Source organism: Nicotiana tabacum, chromosome 22 (assembly GCF_000715075.1).
Source record: "Nicotiana tabacum cultivar K326 chromosome 22, ASM71507v2, whole genome shotgun sequence".
Classification (NCBI taxonomy): Eukaryota; Viridiplantae; Streptophyta; class Magnoliopsida; order Solanales; family Solanaceae; genus Nicotiana; species Nicotiana tabacum.
This window is the reverse complement of record NC_134101.1, coordinates 159,171,746-159,191,809: the sequence shown is the minus strand read 5'-3', so window position 1 is coordinate 159,191,809 and position 20,064 is coordinate 159,171,746. Positions and strand designations below refer to the sequence as shown.

The 20,064-nt window shown below is 34.3% G+C and overlaps 1 protein-coding gene across 1 annotated transcript; it reads right to left on the bottom strand.

The window, feature by feature from the left end:
• Positions 1-6,193: 6,193 nt before the first annotated feature.
• Positions 6,194-11,696, bottom strand: LOC107816261 (exosome complex component RRP4 homolog). The gene is made up of 7 exons (XM_016641960.2): positions 11,394-11,696; positions 11,203-11,304; positions 11,075-11,120; positions 10,341-10,430; positions 9,209-9,274; positions 8,958-9,026; positions 6,194-6,871 (listed from the first exon to the last, which is right to left on the bottom strand). The coding sequence occupies exons 1-7, from the start codon at positions 11,543-11,545 to the stop codon at positions 6,419-6,421; spliced, it is 978 nt and encodes a 325-aa protein (XP_016497446.1). The 5' UTR covers positions 11,546-11,696; the 3' UTR covers positions 6,194-6,418.
• Between the last annotated feature and the right edge of the window lie 8,368 nt (positions 11,697-20,064).

Sequence of the window (20,064 nt, the reverse complement as noted above, 5' to 3'; positions counted from 1 at the left end):
CTGGTTATAATTCTTGCATTTTATTATTGGCCATAGTAAGTGTCGATGTTATCCCTTCGTCATTACTTCGTCGAGGTTAGACTGGATACTTACTGGGTACATATTGTTCATGTACTCACGCTACACTTCTGCACTGACGTGCAAGATCTGAGCCAGTGCATATGGTAGTCATCCCGGCGTGCACTCCTGATACTATGAGACTTAGTGGTGAGTTGCCTTTCGAGTCCGTTCTGCAGTACCCGAAGTCTCTCTTTTGTATTTACTTTTTGTCTATTTTATTTCAGACACTAGTTTAGTGTTTTGTATATTCTACTAGTAGCTCATACACTTTTGACGCCAGGTCTTGGAATTAAATTTCACCTTACTTGTTCTTATAATTGTTACACTTTATTTTATTAAATTTTCTCACCTCTTACTTATTTGATAATTAAAAATCAACTATTTCTAAAATATTAAAAAGAATGGATATATGGCTAGTTTACCGTTGGCTTGCCTAGCGGCGACGCTGAGCGCTATAATTAGGTCGTGATCTATGATATCTTACTTTTTCTTGAAGTTCTAACCGTACGAATTCCGCATTAACCATGAGATTGAAGCTCTTTTACCACTGTATGAATAGTTTTTGTTGCGGAAAGAATTCTTTAGTGATCGGCTTTATCAGTCGTTGCCTCACACCAAGGCCGGCTCAAAGGCTAGGCAAGTAAGGTATATGCTCTAGGCCCCTAATTTCGAGGGGCCCCAATTTATGTGTTAATTTTCTTATTAAAAAAATTAAGCATTTTATAGTAAAATTTATCAATATAAAGTTGATGTAATTGTTGAGGGATGGAAAAGTTCTCTTGAGTATAGTAAATATATCTTTATAATTTTCTTAACTAGATGTAACATTCATTTTATATTTTTTTACTTTCTGCCCACTAAAACCTATAAGTATTATTTTAAAATTAAGATTGCTAAATGATGAGAATTTGAAATAAAATAAATATTGTGTTAACCTTTGATGATCCTTAAAGCTTAATAGTCACTCAAATATTGATTGCTTAGATTTATAATTCAAATTAAAAGTATTAAGGAAATAGTAAAAGTATAAGATAATATTCTAATCGATATACTTAATTACATATTCTTTTTCGAATGCCTAACAGTTGTCTCAATGGATGAAGTTTTTCAAAATAAAAATATATAAGATCAACATTATCTCGAGAGTAATTAAATCGGTTAGGCATATCAATTGAAAATAGTTACCAAAGAAATCGATTGAAAAACATTTGATTGTAATTACGATTTAGGCCTCCAATTGTGTCGAGTCACACCTGCCTCACGCACAACATTTTGCTTTAAGAGTTAATTTGCATGCCTTGCAGTTAGTACGTATAATTTGTATACATTGTCATTGATAGCATGTGGTTCCCATCAAATCTCATTGATCACCATCACCAATGTTCGCGTGTTCTGCATTTCCTCTAGAGTTATGCTAATGTCCTCTAGTAGCTCTTGCAAAAAGAAAGACTCAAGAAAGTTAAAATCATACTTTTTAGTTTGCTCTGTTTATATCTTTTAAAAGATATCTATCCAGTACCCAGAAATCAGATTGTCATTTTTTCACAAAAAAAAACTCAGAAAGTGGATATAGTAGAAGTATTTTGGTAGTATTTGATATGTTATTCTGTATAAACTTTTAAAATTTGTGGTACTCGGTATGGTTTATGATTTTTTAAAAAAATTAAAATACCAGATAACCATACCAAATACATGATCATATACAAAAGGACATCTATTTTATGATTACTAGTCTTAGGGTACACGCGTTGCGCGCAGGGGTGAATTTACCTTAGCCCAAGCGGTGTCACGTGACACCGCTTCGTCGAATTATTCTACTAATTATGTATATATATTTCAAATATAGAAACGCAACAATCAGTTAAATAATATAAGTGACACTGCCTATTACTATGGTCCGTGTAGCTCATGCGGTCAGAGTCTGAACTATTGCCCTGAGGGCGCGTGTTCGAACCTACAGCAGCATTTTTTAAAAAAAATTTGTGCCCATGCACAAAATAGATGTGACTGAAGGGGGTTTGAACCGCTGACCTCCTTGACATTATGAAAACACTAGACCAATGGATCATAAGTCAATTGCAAATGGTAGTGACAGTAAATTATTTTAAACGTGAAAGGATTCTGCTGCTTCCTTTTGTTTTTTTTGGTTGTATTTTTATATGTTGTACAAATTTACGGTAATTTTTTATTTGTTTAAATGGAGACACCGCTTATACAAAATTCTGCGTATGCCACTGTGCACACGTACCATCTCAATGAGTAGATTATTTTAAATTACATTAATATTATATTAAAAATTATGTTTGAGTTATAAAATAAAAGTATAAGCCCGAAATTGATGAATATTGTAGATAACTCAATAAAAAAAAAATATCTCGTACAAGTCCTTAATCATCGGTCAATATATTTACCTCAAGCTTTGTTCTAGTTTTATAATTTTATCATTTTAATTTCACAAATTATCATGCTTCTTTTTTAGTTTCAACATGCACACATACTCTTTGAAGATTTAAGAGCTTTTTCAAAAATATATTTGGAATGCTTTTCTCCACGTCATCCTTAAAGATGCAATCAGGGTCACATATACTTTTATTACGATTATTTAGTTAAATAACATAAATTGAATATTAATTTTTTAATTTTATCTGTACGTCGGTTAGAAAAATTGTTGTACTTGCTTTTGTATATTATGACTTTTCCTCTTTTCTCGCTAGCTTTAACCAGTTCTTATTGCTACGATTTATTACCAAAATTTAAGTATGTAGTTGCTCGTATCGAAAATGAATTTTTAATTCAAAACTTCTAAAAGCCTCTGTTGTTTGAAACATATTTAATTTTACATTCTAGTCTGTTCCAAGAATCACGTTGGCGACTTTGTTGTGGAACATAACTTGGGTTTAATATATTAAGCTTCCTATGAATATAAAGTTTCTATTGAATTATGACTACATTTTAGTGCCTTTGTTAAGGTGAGAGATTAGAGATATATAACTAAATTAATTATAGAATCATGGTAAAAAGGGAAGATTTTTGCTCGACCGAGAGTTTGTATGGTATTCAAAATCAATTTTTAGAATCTACTTCAAGAAATGAAAGATTTCATACATAAAACATAGTTGATTTTGAAACCCAAATAGTAGGAATATAATTAAATAATTATTCCTAAATATTAAGAAAATAATAAATGACTGTTTTGTGTAGTGTGAATTCTATTTTAAAAGGGGGAAAAAAGGTGAACGACATTTTGCTAAAGGCCTTCGTGTTTTTAATATAGTATAATAGATAGATATAGATATAGATATAAATATAATAATAGTCAATCTAATATAAAAAGGCAAACCAAAATCTAAACTGCTGGCTTGACAAAATTGGTATTTTAAACCCAACTTTTGATATAAGTGGTTTGAAATTATAGAATAAATTTGCATATATTTTTATTTGAACTTATTTATCATGATGGTGTTCGAGCCATTTGCATGCATTTCTGCTATCCATAAAAACTTATGTCATATATAGAAAATATTCAATGTTAACATAATGTTTTAAAATTCTCATCACATAGTAATTTCAACTTTTACCATTTAGAAAATGTTAACATACAAGTTTTTTTTTTTTTTTTGCTAAATGCTCTTAGGGATTTTTCACGACTAAGTAGAATATTAATAGTTTCATACATTATAATCTATATCTATATTTATATCTATATCTATATCTATATATAAATAAAGCTAGGCATAGACAAGCTGATGTGGCACCTCTCTATGGCCTCTATTCATATTTATTTTTTATCTCCTTTTTTTGAGGTTTACTCTATTTTATATCCTTATTTTCTAATTAAAATATTAATTGTATTCTACCTTTATTAAGTTTGATTAAATGACGTAACATTAATCCATAAACACTGTATTTAACTTTTTCTGTTGCAAGTTACAACTTTGTTCGATGAGTTTTGAAAGGTAAAGGCTCACACTTAATTATAGAATTTGAAACGGCTTCTCAAAATTAAAACCTGACCACCACATTTTTCACAGACTCACTATATAGATATGTCTAGCATTTGTATATCTCATGTTCATGGTACTACTTCATTAGCCTATCTCTTAAACAATTTCTGAAGAATCACAAGCATTTGCAATGAAGAGATACTCAAGATACCTGCCAATCTCAACTCCTAATCTTGCCATTAATGAATAGTGGTGTTGCCAAAAAGGAATTGAGAATCATCCTAAAAATGTTTAGCAAGTGTTATTACTAATTTATTCAAAATGTACCATATTTATTGCTTTATCGTAATATTACACCCATTTATTTATTTTTTGCTGCTTCTGAGATGGGAGGGCAATGTTTTCAATGCCCTATATATGGCAATTTTACGTTAAGAATAATCGATGGGTTTATTTGATTTACATACTCTTAACTCAATGATTCAATAATGAAACGTCCTTTTCTTTAAGCATAGAAAGTTCTTCAAGGGGAATCTAAAAAATAAAACAGAAAATTTTGGGAAGTTAATATAGTAGGGGGAATTATATATTCATAAGTTAAAAAAGATCAATGGTAGGCCATTAACTTATTCTAATTACTCTGCTATTTCGTACTTATTTGATTTAGAAAATGGATGTTTGTAGGTTAATCTCATTTGTGCGATCCAAGGAACATGAACATATATGGGTTGATAAGTTAAAGTAAGAAATAATTTCTCTTTTTTTATATATAAGTGGGCATAAACATGGTGAGTTGACACCTTTGTTTGGCCAAGAATTTTATTTACTTGTTTTATCCCTTTTTGGCTTTTCCCCTTCATTCTTTTTATATAATTTGTTTAATAATTGAAATCGATCATTTTCTATTCTATTTGTGACATCTTATTATGTTTATTTCAGTTACAGAAAGCTTCTCAACTATCTGGTGCCCCATTTTTAGTCTCTAAAACCTTTAATTTCCAATATCTTTTCATTTTCTGTTATTAAATGAAGGAAATATGATGATCATGTAAACTATATTAATGGAAAGGAGGAAAAGAATCCAACCATATGTTATTACCTCCTCTTCCTTTTGCTTTTCCTCTTTACACTTGCAGCTTTCAAAATTCCTTCTTCCCCTAATTTCTTGCATTCTTACTTTTTTATCGTTCGATCTATGTTATTGATTTTTTTCCTTTTTGTACCTAACTTTTTTTTTTGTTTATAAAATGTTAAACGAAACATACAAAGATGTCTAATTAGTAAAGACATATTTTCTTTTATAAAAATAATGCATTACTATTTTACCATATTTTAATTTTTTTTTATACCTATGAGTGATGAAGACAGTTGGGATGTATGTCTATGAATTTCATAAATCTTTCAATTTAATGTTTGCATAGATTGCCTTGGCATATGGTGGAAACTTGATTTTCAAACATTGATTTACCCATATTTGCTACCACTTATAAAAATTCCATACGTAGTCGGTCATATCTGAATTTTATCTTATAAATTACTTTAATTATCATATATTTCTTGAGTTATTTTATGTCCTAAAGAATATTTCACGTGTCAAATATTGTCAGTAGTTTAGTTGTCACTTACCTATTAGTAGTTCAATGCCCTTGGGTTTGAACTAGCCTTGTCTAGTAAACTCTCTCCGCTGCGCCGCCCCACCCAAAAACACACACAGAGAGTTGTGATTAATAAGTTTAAAACCTGAGATTTTTTTAGTATTAAAATGGTAAGTGGAATTTGTTACCCTAAATTTTATTGGTTAAGTAACCGCAAACATATTCGTTATAAATTTGATAGTCCATGACATTTGGGTTCTAATAATATTATGTCGGATGTTTTTCCTTTGCTTTTCTTTTCAAGCAAAGAACAATTAGAATTAAACAATATTAACATTTTGGTTTTATCTTTTTTCTTTCTTTTTTGCTTGAGTCTGAAAAATCAATTCCATGAATCACGATTACAAGCTGAGTTGATAGAATGTAACTTTAAAGAGTAATATCGAAGTTACTATATTGTACAAACCGACACCGAAAAACGGAAGTATTGTTATAAACGTTTTTAAATCCGAAAATAAAATCCACCGAACCAAAATCTTTCAGAATCATACCAAACCGACCGATGAAAGCAAAAACACAAAGGTAAATGTCGTTGCTGGGAACAAAACATTTTATCCTGAGCCTGCTCATTCCTTAATTAATGCACATCAATTAGAAGTAAATTTAACAGGACCTTCAGAAGGAAACTCTTCCACAAAAGCAATCTATCTTTCCAATTAAAGGGTGACATAGTGCAAACCGGTTCAGTTTAACGGATTCCTAATCTCTTCTAACTTGCATAACTCAAGAAAGGCAAATGTAAATGATGACCTGTAACTACTATCTTCTTTTTGTCAACGTGCTCCGTCGTTCAGCTTCTTTCTCAGCAACTTGAACATGGAATTCTGCGTTAAGCATCTCATCCACACCAAGGTTCAAAGACAAGCTCAAGTTAACCATCTCTATTACACCCTCCAAAGTAACCATGAAGTCTAAAGCAGCGAATACCGTGATGGCATTTGCTATCCTGCATATATATTGTCTTGTTTCCGGTGGTGTAGAAGTCGGTTCTTCACTAGAATCCGGTAAGCTTCCTGAATGGGTGTTCTCTGGATCAGACTTATTTACTTGATCCTCTACCATGGCATCTTTTACTTCAACATGTTCCCCAATCCAAATAAATCCATTGCAGCCAAGTATCAAGTCAACTCCATACTGATCTAGATGGTGGAAATGCTGTTTACGCCTCTTCACTAGATATGGAGGGATTGTGAGTAGTCGCCCTCTTTCAAGCTATAAGCAAAAAAGAAGAAATATTCAGAAGAATTCAACCAGCTAGAAGTACTAACATATCCGAGCACACTTTCTCAAACAAATTAATAAACAATGTCAGAATTCTGAAACATATTCAAGGGGTTAACAAACAAAATCTTTAAAGCTTTGGCGTAAAATTGACAACCCATTCACCCCTCTCCCTCCACAAAAAAGGGAGAAAACATGACGAGCAGCAACTGAAAAGTATAGCTCGAAGACTCGTCGCTCAACTGTTAGCTCGATGTGACAGTGATTTCAGCATGTAAAAGACCTTCCTGCCGACGTTCTTCAGCAAAACACCAATCTAATGCAGATCTGTCAAGGTCCTCTGTATTCTCTGTTCAAACTTGTTCAGTAAAAATTCTGCTGTTTGGACCATTAGGTTTTAACTAATATTTTCCTTTATGCTTTGGGGTAGATTTATTTTAATCCTTTAAATATACAATTGTGCACATATCATCCCTTTAACTGTGATAATATTGAGCAGATTTCATCAAATTAATAGAAGGAATCAAACTGGAATTAAAAATTTAACAGTTCTTCAACATGGAATTCACGTGATCTGGGTTAAAGAAAGATCCTATCATGAGTCCTTCTCCACTCGACCTTTCCCCAAATAACACTGGTATACTATGCTGTAACAGGTTAAAGTTGTCATGCTACTATATCCACTAAATAGAATTTATATATACTGCATTGGATATCTGCTGCTGTAAACTGTTTTTGGATGCTGAAGCCGTGCTGCTGAAACTGTTAGGGGCTGCATTTTAATAGCATAGGACTTTGTATGGAGGCAGCATATGAGTAGACGGTTTTGGTACCGTGTATGCATACTATGTTGGTGAAGCTTTGTAAAGACGATAGTTTATTGGAAATATATGTAGTGTGTGCTTTTTTATCGGGTGAAGTAGTATCTGTCAAGTGTCAACTACGTGTTTTGTAACTATATATTTTTACACTGATGAATTTGTAATCGATATGCAAAGAAGAAAAGGTAAGATGTGTAAGCAAGGATTGGCTCATGAGCTACAAATTTTTTAGCCTTTCTGGGAATGATTTAAGGTCATTAGGCAAAACATCTTTTAACGCAGAGCTTCCAAACGAGGCTGCTTTTGTGATGATATTCAGATGTATTATTCTTGATGCAGTAGAGATGTCTTAGCTGGCTCATTGTTTAGACAGTAGATGCCTCTTGGAAATCATTTTTCAGAAAAGAAAATTACATCTCAACCATGTAGCTGAGGATGCAGTCAGAACTATTCACAAACCAATTATTAAGACGAGGAGAACTCACAACCAAATAATTGAGAGAACATAGTCTAAGCTTTATCATCAACACAATTTCAGCAGCCAAAATAGTAAACGACAGCATCTCAAATTTAGCAACAGAACAACCTTCACCAGTTTCAGCTGTGACACGATATACACAAGTTCCAGCGCAGCTTTGGGAAAAAGTTAAATTGGGAAAAGGATTAGATAGTTTTTCTTTTTCTTTTTCCAGATTACTGCCGCTAGTTTTTAGACTTAGTTTGTGTCCTTGTGTTAGTTGGACCAAATTTGCTCAGCTTTAGCAAATTTAAGGGATGATATGTGCTCAGGTACATATTTAAAGGATGACACCAGACTTTTCTTAATGACATTAGACTTACCCCAAACATAACAGACAATATTGGGCAAAAACTATTTGGACCATAGAAATTTAGCATTAACTTCTAAAACTTCATCAGACAAATCACATTCCTTCTTACTACAAGCAAGCAACTCCAGGTGAGCTATTATGAAAGATCCTTTTACACCTTATTAAATATAAAAAGTTTAATACATGGTTCTTATCGACCGTAAATCTAACTATATGAAATCCCTTGTGAATGCTAGAAACTTATATCCCCCCCTTGTGGAAGTTGATATTGTATCCAAGTCCAAATCTCACACAAAGGTCTTTTGGTCAAGCAGGTAGGGGGAGGAGAAAAGGTGAGAGAAAATTAAGGTGTCCATTTCCAAGCTAATAATCAATAAAAACTATGAAACAAAATTTTATGTCCTAATTTCAGTTCTGAAAACACACCTTTCCATACTTTTGACTTCTAGCTTGGAGGTGTAGACTGCCATCATGCTGGAAACCACGGACTTCAGCCTGAAGATGTGCAATTTCACTTTGAATAGTATACTTGCGGAAAGGAAAAGAAGCATGACGTGCACATACAAATAGAAAGGAGAGATGGGACATGGTTGCATTCATTACACTCCACTGCATGACACACCTTAAATGGTCCTTCCAAGAATTTGACAAATGATCAAAGGAATAGGGGAGCTTACACAGATGACATCATTCTCCACGAATATGGTTCGCATATTGAGTTCATCAATTGCAGTTCGCCTCCTCTGGAATTACAAAATAAGATAAATTATGAAATTTTAGCATGACTATGACTCTTGGTAAGACTAAAAGAATGCAACAAATTTTAGGTATCCAGGGAAACAAAAAGGAAAAGGAAAATAAAGTATATTTTCTTTATGGGACAAGCTTCAAAAGCTAAATCTTTTCTTCATCACATGCCACAAAACAATATCCAACTTCTATAGATGTGTCACTATTCTAACTCTTTAGTTTCAATAACCCTGAGGAGCTTCAGATCTCTTTAGTGGAAGCTTCAGGAAGTGGGCTCATGCATATTTTTTTTAATAATTGAACAATAATATAACTTTATACTTATTCTGATACATTCATTGTGCTGTTAGATGACAAATTTAGAGAATGGAATTGTGGAGAAAATTGTAGCCTACCAAGATCTAACTATTTGAATGTTGAGGCAACACATTGTTCTTTTGAATAAGATTCTGGTAGAGTTAAAAGCTAGACAAAAGTCATCCTATGTTGGCAGGCTGAAGTGAATCCATAACAGCAACAACAACAATTGTGCTTCTATCCGAAGCAACTTGGGGTCGGCTATAAGAATACATGCTATCTTAGATATAGATTCAACAGGCTAATCTATTCATGTTACCAAAGGAAGTTCCGAGTGACTTTAAATTCCAAAAATACCGAGACAACTTCTTCAAAGTGGACCAAAGTTGAATCCATGTTCCTAAAGTAAAATGGTCTATCTTTAGGCCTCAGAGGGAAAAAGAGCAGAGGTTAAACTGAGCAATTTGGAAAAATGATATAAAGCAGCCATAGTGAGAATCTTTTCAGCTCTTTTTTCTCTATGATTTTGATATGCTCAGGGTTAAAGTGGGTGTATAGGGTGAAACAGAATAAAGGAGGTTCAGATTTCAGTACTTACCAGATTCCTTAAAAATGTTTCTTTACATGCAGAAAAGAAGTAACAAAGGCTCCAAATTACACTATCTTGACTTGTGAAGTATACAATAAACATAACCATCATCATGGGAACAAAATCAAACCAGAGATCACTTTCAATTAGAGTGGTACATAGTAAGTAATAACCTGAATACCATCTGGCAGATTCATTGAAGAGAGCATTAGTACGGCGTCTTGGCTGAAATTAATTTCCAATCTCCATCTCTTTGGAGCAACCTTAACATCAAGAATAATAGTAATCATAAGATATATATCTGAGCCCAAGAACTCATTGATTGCTTACCAAAATAAATGGAGACCAGAAAAAAGGAGGACACAAGTGTATTTGTTTTCTCTTTGCCCTCCTAATGCCCTTTCTTTGAAATTCAGCACCAAAGATTTGCACTGTTTAGGTTAGGAATATGCTACCCTCAGCTAATGTGGCAGCTTATAAGTACTTTGAACAAATGGTAGACTGAAAAAGACCAGCTCTTTTATGATCATACTAGGAAAGACTGAAGAGCAACAAAATGAATTTAACACTCTCTCCTATTGCTTACAAATACTTGGGGATACAGTTGGAAAGAAGTGTAATTTCCAAGTGAACTGTGCACAAGATGCTCCCCTATTTCAAAGAAAAAAATGGGGAAGTTTGTTTCCACTCCTTAACCCCTTACCAACAATTCAATAAAAGAGCAACTCTAACATTCCGACAAGTTTTGTCCTAGTTGTGTCTTCTAAGTATAGCCCAAATTTCACAAGGAATTGAAGTAAGACTAGCAGCAAATTGAACGCCCAAACACGAACTCAATTCAACCATAACGAAAGAAATTTGAAAAGAGACTAACAACATGGAATACAAAATCTAGTAATGGGGCTACCTCAATAACACGGCCAACTATAATATCACCAATTTCTGGCTTATACCTGTATTATAAAAACATTTTTAAGCTCAATCCTCAGATTAAGAACTAACAAATCAGCAAAATTCTAATTAACAGCAGCAAACCTGGCCCTTAAAGATCGAACATAGACAAGCTTATTCACGCGCTCAACCACTCCACAGACAGTTGCTACCACATTCTTGCCCATATCCAATGTACCGTGTCCCCTATATATCAAATCAGAAATAAGTCATTAATACCAATTTCCCTAATTTGCCCTAAAATACAACTAATTAAAAGGATTAGAAGTAGGCACTTGAGGGCGCCATCTTCGTCGACGGGGATGGTGTCAGCGACAATGACAGTGGCATTGGTATTAACTTTTGAAGAAAGGGATTCCAACTGCGCCAATGCTCTTTCGTATCTTAGCTTTTGGGTGTTGCTGAAAGGTAGTTGTACGCCTCTCATCTCTGATTCGGTGTCTGCCTACGGCATAGACGAAGAAGAAGAATAAGAAAAAGGAAGGATAGTGTCACTCACTCTTGAGAGCTACTGTTGCAGAATAATAAACCCTAAACCCTGCATACGCACTCTTTTAAGTTTTAATTGTTTGAATGGGGTGGATGAAAAAGAACGAAAACAAAAAGAAAAGAAAATTGGGTCTATAAGTGAATGATTTTAAAGTAAAGGGATTGAATTTGTAATTAAGTAATATTATAAAGGTATTTGATGTAACTTGTTTCTCGGCATTTTATTAAGAAAGAATTACAAGAAAATACATATGACTTCACACCATAACAAAATTTGGGAGAAATTCAAAAATAGCCAGATTTATAACTGGTCGTTCAAAAATAGCTCACTTTCAAAATTAATTGAAATTTAGCCTCTTTTCATGTAAAGATAAATCTGAGCGAAAACACTGTTCAAAACTCAAAAAATACACCAGTATATTATGCTGGAGTTCCAGCATAAGTATACTTGAACTCCAGCATATTATACTGGAGTTCCAGAATAAGTATGATGGAACTCCAGCATAATATGATGGAGTTCCAGCATAAGTACACTAGAACTCCAGCATAATATACTAGAGTTCTAGCAAGTATACCGATCCAGTATAATATACGGGAGTTTGGAGCACCGGTGCTCCAGTCTCAAGTATATTATACTGGAGCTAACAAAATATATCGGTCCAGCATAATATGCTAGAGTTCATACACAAGTGCACCGAACTTCAGTATATTATGCTGGACTGGTCTCTGTTGCAGCAAAATAGTGGCTATTTTTCATTGACTTGGTAAACGTTGGCTATTTTTGAATAACCAATCCGAAAACTGGCTATACCGTGCTATTTTTACCAAAAAATGGCCCATGTTTTTAAGTTTTATCCGACCTAGCCCATATTGTACATATTTTGAAAACACTAGCTCTTGCAAATTCAAAATTTGTGTTCTTACAACCATTGCTTCTAAAAACTATGAGGTTAAATCGGTGTCCTCACAACCATTGCTTTCACTTCTCTTCTTCTCACATCTTGTACATATGCTTCAAGGGGTCGTCCGCCATTACAGTTTCTCCCCCTATGTCACCTTGTTGCAATGTAAAAAAATTGAAGGATAGAAGTTCACCATTGAAGGCCATTCAAAGCTTTGCTTTAAAAAAATAGATTTTTTTGAGTTTGTTAGTTGTTTGGATTGGGTGTTGTTCCAATTGATTGAAAATATCAAAAAAAGAGTTAAAAGTTTAAATTTAAAGTGATTTGGAGTCGATTTGAGCAAGATTTGAGTTAAATTTCAGAAAATATACAAGAAAGAAGACGAAGTCAGTTTTTTGTATAATTATGTATAATCTTGTATAATAGTGTATAAACACATCTTGTACACTATTATATATTTTTATACAAACGTCTGTAGACGAACTTCTTCCACGATTTTTGGTTGCAATTCTTGTTCAAAATCAGTTCAAATCTCCATTAAATGACTTCAAGTTTTATATACAACCTCCTTATACTATTTCTAACAAGTCTAAATAACACCCACTCTAAATTTCTCACAAAATCATATTCAAAATTTAAATCCACATATTTAAACTTGTTAAAAATCTAATTTTCACTGCCGAAATGGATTTGGTTTGTTGAACTAATATTTGTGTCACAGTTACTAATTCGAAAATTAACTTAAAAGCTTGAGCAATCTTTTTTAAAAATTAAATAGTAATTTTGAGAACCTATTGAAGTTGGATGTTGAATCTTAGCCTATTATTTTTGGGCTAGTTGGTTGTAAATTGAAATATGGGCTATAAAATTGAAATGTGGAAAGCTCAGTTGTTCTTAAGTGAAATTTTTCCTTTTATTAATAGTTCTGATTTTATAAAATAAAATCAACACTATTAAAATAAAGATTTGAGTAAATAGTTATCTATTGAAGAATATGCGGAGGTTAGGATGATTGATATCGTCAAAATTTATGAAGTTGAACAATCAAAGTTCAATCAGATACATGCGGAATAATTTTACTTATTTTAATTTTATGAGGTGCAAACATGTAATGGACAATATCTTATCTAACGCTTTCATTCGAATCAGTTGTTCTTCATGACCAGGACTCTTGTTATTGATACTAACATCCCTCTTGAAAATAGTGTAGACATATAAATTTTATTAAAATTAAATTCATAAAATAATTTGAACTATATTTTAAATTCAATAGATATTAGTTCAAATAAATTTATTGGGCTAATAAGTGGATTAATTATATAAGTCCAATATATATGAATTAGATAAAGAGATTTTTACATTTCTATACACTATATGAAACTATATTACCCTCCCCACTCAAGTTTTACTATAATTATTGTGAGCACGTGATTTTTGCCTTACGAAAATTACTCCAAAATGAATCAAAAAATAAAATAAATTTCTTTTACTGTGTAATTCTTGAATTTGCGTGGAGTTAAATATTTGTGTTATGTCCGTAAATGTTTACTTTGTCATAATAAATTGAAAATTAAAATAAAATACAGGTTGCATGCATATAGGATTTAATTATGTATTTAAAAGATAATTTAAATAAAATCACAAAAATATGCAATAGTTCTATTTTAAATATTCCACTGTGTGATTGATGTTTTGTCTATGTGTTAAATAATTGTTATAGAATAATTAATATATTTTTTGTGAAGTTAAAATTGTTTTATAATTAAAATTAGAAATTTAAATTAAAAAAAATAATAAAAAAAATGTATATATATGCAAAATCGGACCTGGATTAAAATCCAGGCCCAAATCAAATTAACTCCCCCCACAGCCCAATCCAAACAAGCCTGTCCGATCCAATTCGGCTACGTCAAACGACGACGTTTCATCATCCTTCATCAAGGGCCGTTGGATTAAGTCCATCCAACGGCCAAGATTTCATCACCCTAACCCGAGACCCTTACCCGATCTAATACCCGGTTCAACCCGTCCCCCTAACTTAAACCAAACGACATCGTTTGGTTAAGTGAATAGATCTCAGCCATCCATCCTGCCTAATCCAACGGACAATATCAATCCACCCCACCCCTATATAAGTCCCAAGCCCCTACCCCGGCCCCGAACTAAACACCCCCCCTCCTCTCACTGTTCATCATCGTCCCCAAACCCCCACTCCTAACCCTAGCCGCCCTAGAATCCCACTACCTGAAACCCGGCGGCATCAACGCCGCCGGTCACCAAAATAACACCCTAGAATCCCCTAAACATCCTCTACACAGATCTAACCTTAGTTTTCTTCGAATCAGACCCCAACTCTTCGAATACTAAATCGAAGGTGGGTCTGAAAACTCCAACCTTTCCAATGGCTTCCAAAATAACACCATAGCTTCCCCTAACCACCCTAGGTATGGATCTATTGCTTGTTTGGCTCGAATCACTTCCGAGTTTCTCGAATCTTCTTTTGAAGATTCGGACCAAACAAGAACAAACTCAGACTTGTTCTAAAATGACACCAAATGACCCCTAGGCTCCCCTCACCCTTGTGTCATCTTTGGTTCCCTTCGAATCAGCCCGGAAATGTTCGGATTTAAGATCCAAGAACCTGAAACCCTAAAAAAATTTCCAATCTCGGAATTTTTCTGATTCGAGTGAAGGATTGAGGTCTAATAGACTTTAATCGAGGTATTCTCAACTGAGAATACTTCGAATAAAGTCTGTTCAGCCTCAAAAATGTCCGAATTCAAGTTGAGTCTGTGCCTGAATAAGTTTGAAGATTCAGAGGTATTTTTTCTATTTTTCTTTTATGTATTTTACGTGTATTTTATGTTTGTTTCATTAGTCTGTAATTTTCCCATCTTTTGTTGTTATACTGTATCATACTCGTCTATATGATCAAAATATGAAACTGTTTCTGTTGGTTGTGATTATTCACAATGTAAGTAATCGACTCGATTAAGTTCGTCGATTAGTTATATTATGAATTCTCATTTATGATAATGCTGATTGAAACAGTCTATTTTTTTGTTTTAGACTGATTATGGACAAATGTTGTAAATAGTCAACTGATTAATACTCGTCAATTAAATCATGTTTGTTTGCGAATCAGTGAATTCAAATGTATGTTGTATATGTTGTTTTCTGAACAGGGCATTGTCAGTGTCACACCTCCTTTTTGCGCGCCCGCCCCGAAGGGTTAAATGCGCGAGGGGAGTTTTTCCAATTTAAGTGACAATATTCGAAAATGGGATTATTTATTTAATTCAGAGTCGCCACTTGGGAAAGGTTTAGCTTTTGGTGTCCCAAGTCACCGGTTTATCTTGAATCCCAAATCGAGGAAATTTTCGACTTTTCCAAATGAAGTCTGCGAACCAGAAATTCTAAGTAAGGAATTCTGTTGACTCGAGGGAAGGTGTTAGGCACCCTCGAATCCCGTGGTTCTAGCACAGTCGCTTAAATTGTTATAATGGCTAAATATCTGATTTAAATACATGTTATGACTTACGTGCTTTTATTAAGTTTAAACCGCTTTTATTATTATCATTTATTTTTATAGAATTGCAACGTCGTGAAAATGCATCTCGAACCACATCACAATCAATGCACCCGTAGTTGTTAACACATTTCGACTCCGTTGAGATTTGAATTTGGGTCACATAAATGCGCACCCGAATTTAAGAATGTAATTTAATTAAGTCGCGCCTAAAAAGTCTAACGCGTTATTATCTTTGGGGAAGGCAGTGGAATTCACTAAACAGTCCATCCCAAATTCTAAGTATTTATTATGACCAATTATTGAGGGCCCCGCAATTTGCCTTTTTATTCGGCGAGGCTCGTCTCATTATTTTAGAAGGGTACCCTACAATGACTACGTCTTTACTACATTTATCTTTAAAGAAAAGGATGATGCCGAATTTTGCTGGTTTGGACAAATACGGACTGAATCCTTATTATGTTTGCCGAACCTAAACTTGTTTGATTACCTGATTGATTGTTCATGAGGCGAGGGTTACCGCATGCTTTGTCTTCAACAAGTGAATATGCTTATTAATTCGCTAAGTGAGATTGCAAACAAACTAACAACATATATTGAGTTATGTTTAACGACCTCCAAGTTCTATTCTAAACACTCTAAACTATTTGAAATTGACAAAAAAAAATCGGCTGTTTTATTATGAAAATTACTACTAATTGAACTCAAAAAGGATTACTAGTTTTTCTCAACAATCATCAAAAGAATCTATACCGAAACCCAGTATCGAACCTGCATTGGAACGAATAAACTGACAGGAGAACTGGCATTCATAGCCAGACTCTTAATGTGACTGTATGGGAGTTTGTTCGGGATACATTTATTCCGGACCCAGTACCACTGTTTTGTCAATTCAGTGGTCTAGGCGAAATGCATACAAGTGCTACCATGACTCTATGCTATACAGTCATACTAAATCAAACAAGTGTTATACTGAACTGAATGTATACTAAATCAAAACATGCTGTCTATGTCATACTATCATTACTGTTGAGCCATGCTATCTAACAGTTCATCTTAAACAGAATGTATGCTAGTTTATACAGAATATTTGCAGTTCGCAGTAAAAATACAGGCCCAACTAACATTCGAACTATCTTTTTACACCAATGCTATAACATAAACTGGTATTCATTTCTTTATTTTTGCTTCAACTTCAAACTTTCAACAATACAAGGTTCAAAGATTGTGTACCTGGGAATATTTGCAATTGAAGAAAGGGGCAATTAGTAGAGTAACAATGAACAAATGCAGCAGCAGTAACAGCACCAACGGTAGCAGCAGGGCAGTATAGCAACAGCAACAAGAAACAGTAGAGTAGCAACTACAACTCTCAAACAATTGGAGTGAGATCAACCTCAACTAAACTAAACTTTCGAGTAGAACAAACAATAAACAAGCAGACTCAGTTTTTGTGAGAACTCAATATTGCACAGAATAGGTCTGGATTTAGTTGAAGTCAGAAACAAAAGGAAAGGAAGCAATTTCTGGTTTTGTTTGTTTGAGTTATCAGACAGATTCTTTTCCAGTTTTCTGGATTCAAAAACTTGAACTTCAAGATATTCCCTCTTAGTATCTCTCCCTATCTCTGTGTGCTCTATCTGTGTGTCTCTAATTAGTGTGTATTCCAACTCTCTTTTTCAAAGAATTCCTCACAGTCTATCTGTTTTTCTCTTCCCTTCCTCTCATTCTTTTTTCTTCTTTGTCTGGTCCTCCTCCTTTTATAGCCTCAACACCATCTCTTTTAACAGCCTGTTTTTCAAAATGTCACCGTACCCCTCCCATGTGTCTTTTTTCTTTTCAGATCCCAATTAGTTATTTAAGTATATAACTCCCATCAACATTCCCTGGCAGATTTACTTTTAAAGGGTTTAATACTTTTTAAACTTAAAGCATGGTATGGGCAGTAGAATATGTTGACAGCATATGCTGTCAAACCATTTTTAAAATTAAACAAAGGACCTTTATGCAGGCCACAGGCTGTGCACAAAGCACATGAGATGCACCAATGCACATGTTGTGCACGAGTGCACATGCCTTCCAATTCAGAATCTAAGCACAAACAATCCAACAGCTATAAGTGAACTAAACTGGCTCTTAATTGATTCAGGCAAATGTTCAATAGAAGCAAATCGATTTAACTTTGTTCATACAGTTGAAACTAATTGACGACACATGTCGACTCGACTGTATTAGCATTAACATACACAAACGTAGCCAAATCAGACATTCAAAAGCATGGGACACATGACTCGACTTATACTGATTAAGCAGGATTATACTTTGAGGAATCAGTAAGTCAGTACAAATTTGGGATACAACCAATACACATGTCTTATCAGAATAGGAGGGGAGGGATTCAGACAAACACAGAGGTTTAAGCATAGTGGACAAACAAAATTTGATAAGATCAAAACAAATATGAACAGACTTTTAAAAACAAATCACACGGAATAAAACAAAAATAAAGAAAAGAAAACAAGACTCACCTCAAATCTTTTTAAGGAACAAAATCAGAAAAATCCACTGGTGTTTGAACAGACCTTCTTTAAGGTTGAATGGACTTTTAAACGAAGTGTTTCTCGGATGAGAAACACCTCGATTAAGGTCCATTAGACCTTAATCTCCTCGGTTTGAACAAAGCACGGAACATGCACAGGGAAAACTAGAGTTCAAAACTTAGATCTGGGATTCGTGTTTCCCTGGTTAGATTCGGACCAAACCAAGTATGGTTTGGTCACGAGGAGGGTCCGGGGAGTGTCTGGTATGAAACTGGGGTTGGTTGGGTTAGATCGAGTTTTGACTCGAATCTTCAAATAAAGATTCGAGGACCTGGGGGGTGATTCGAAGCATGGGGTTGATAGAATTGGGTTCAGGATGGCATGGGGGTTCTATGGTGTTCAGGGGAAGGTCACCGACGTTCATGCCGCCGGGTTCCTGGTGAAGGGGAGATCGGGGGCGGCTCTAGGGTTCCGGGGTTCTTTGTGAGGATGATGAAGGGCAGGGGTATTTGGACAGGGGGTGGGGTATGAGGGGCAGCTTATATATGGAGTGAGTGGATGGACCTCAGCCGTTGGATGAGGCATGACGAAGGGCCAAGATCCTTCCACTTGAGGGAAACGGTGTCGTTTCGAGTGTTAGGGGCAGGGTTGGTTTGGGTAACGGGTCGGGCAAATGGGGTTACGGGTGAGAGATTCGGACCGTTGGATCGGCTTGGTTTGGATGGTTGGGATGGATTGGCCTTGAAACGACGTAGTTTTGGCATTAAACTACGTCGTTTTGATGCCTGGGGAGTGGGCTGTGTGGACCGGTGGATTGGGCCATCCATTTGGGCTTCAGTTTTCAAATGTTTTGTAACCCAAATTCATTTTAAAACAAATTTTCCCCCTTTCTTGTTTATTTCTAATTTCCTAAATACACACCCTAATTAAATAAAACTAGACCATTAATTAACCACTTAACATATTTATTTCAAGCATATAAAATGTTAAAAGAAGGTAAAATTAAACAGGGTGGCGAATCAGGACAAAAGAAAAATGCGTATTTCTTTGTAATTTTCCATCTAACGAACGGGTCATGGTTTAAATTACGCATGACACATACATTTTTAATTCTTTTGGAGCGATTGTCGCGTAAAACAAAAATCACGTGCTCACAGTCAGTATATTGACAATGCTCCTGTGTATGTTTGATCTTAGTTCAATGCTGAAATTCAGTTTGGCTTGCTATGTTGAATTCAGTATAATTTGTTGTGATATTAGGTTTAATTTCAATTTCACAAATGTTGGTTAGATACCATTGTGTTAGAAAAGTGCATTCTCAGTCAAGATTCAGTCCAGAACTTAATAGGATTGGTTATAGCTGTTTAATTCAGAAGGATATTCGATTCTGAACAAATTTTAAAATCTATTTTTTGTATCAGATTCTGATTTCCTTAAGGGCAGTAATAACAGTAAGCTTTCAGGGGTACTACTGGTAATGAAACAG

What these genes read in the sequence shown, in the direction of transcription:
- LOC107816261 (XM_016641960.2), bottom strand. Translation starts at nt 11,545, where the DNA reads ATGAGAGGCGTACAACTACCTTTCAGCAACACCCAAAAGCTAAGATAC. An exon ending in GACGAAGATGGCGCCCTCAA is followed by an intron (nt 11,305 to 11,393) that starts GTGCCTACTTCT and finishes TTTGATATATAG; the next exon opens with GGGACACGGTACATTGGATA. An exon ending in GAAGTCAAAAGTATGGAAAG is followed by an intron (nt 6,872 to 8,957) that starts GTGTGTTTTCAG and finishes TTTTGCTTATAG; the next exon opens with CTTGAAAGAGGGCGACTACT.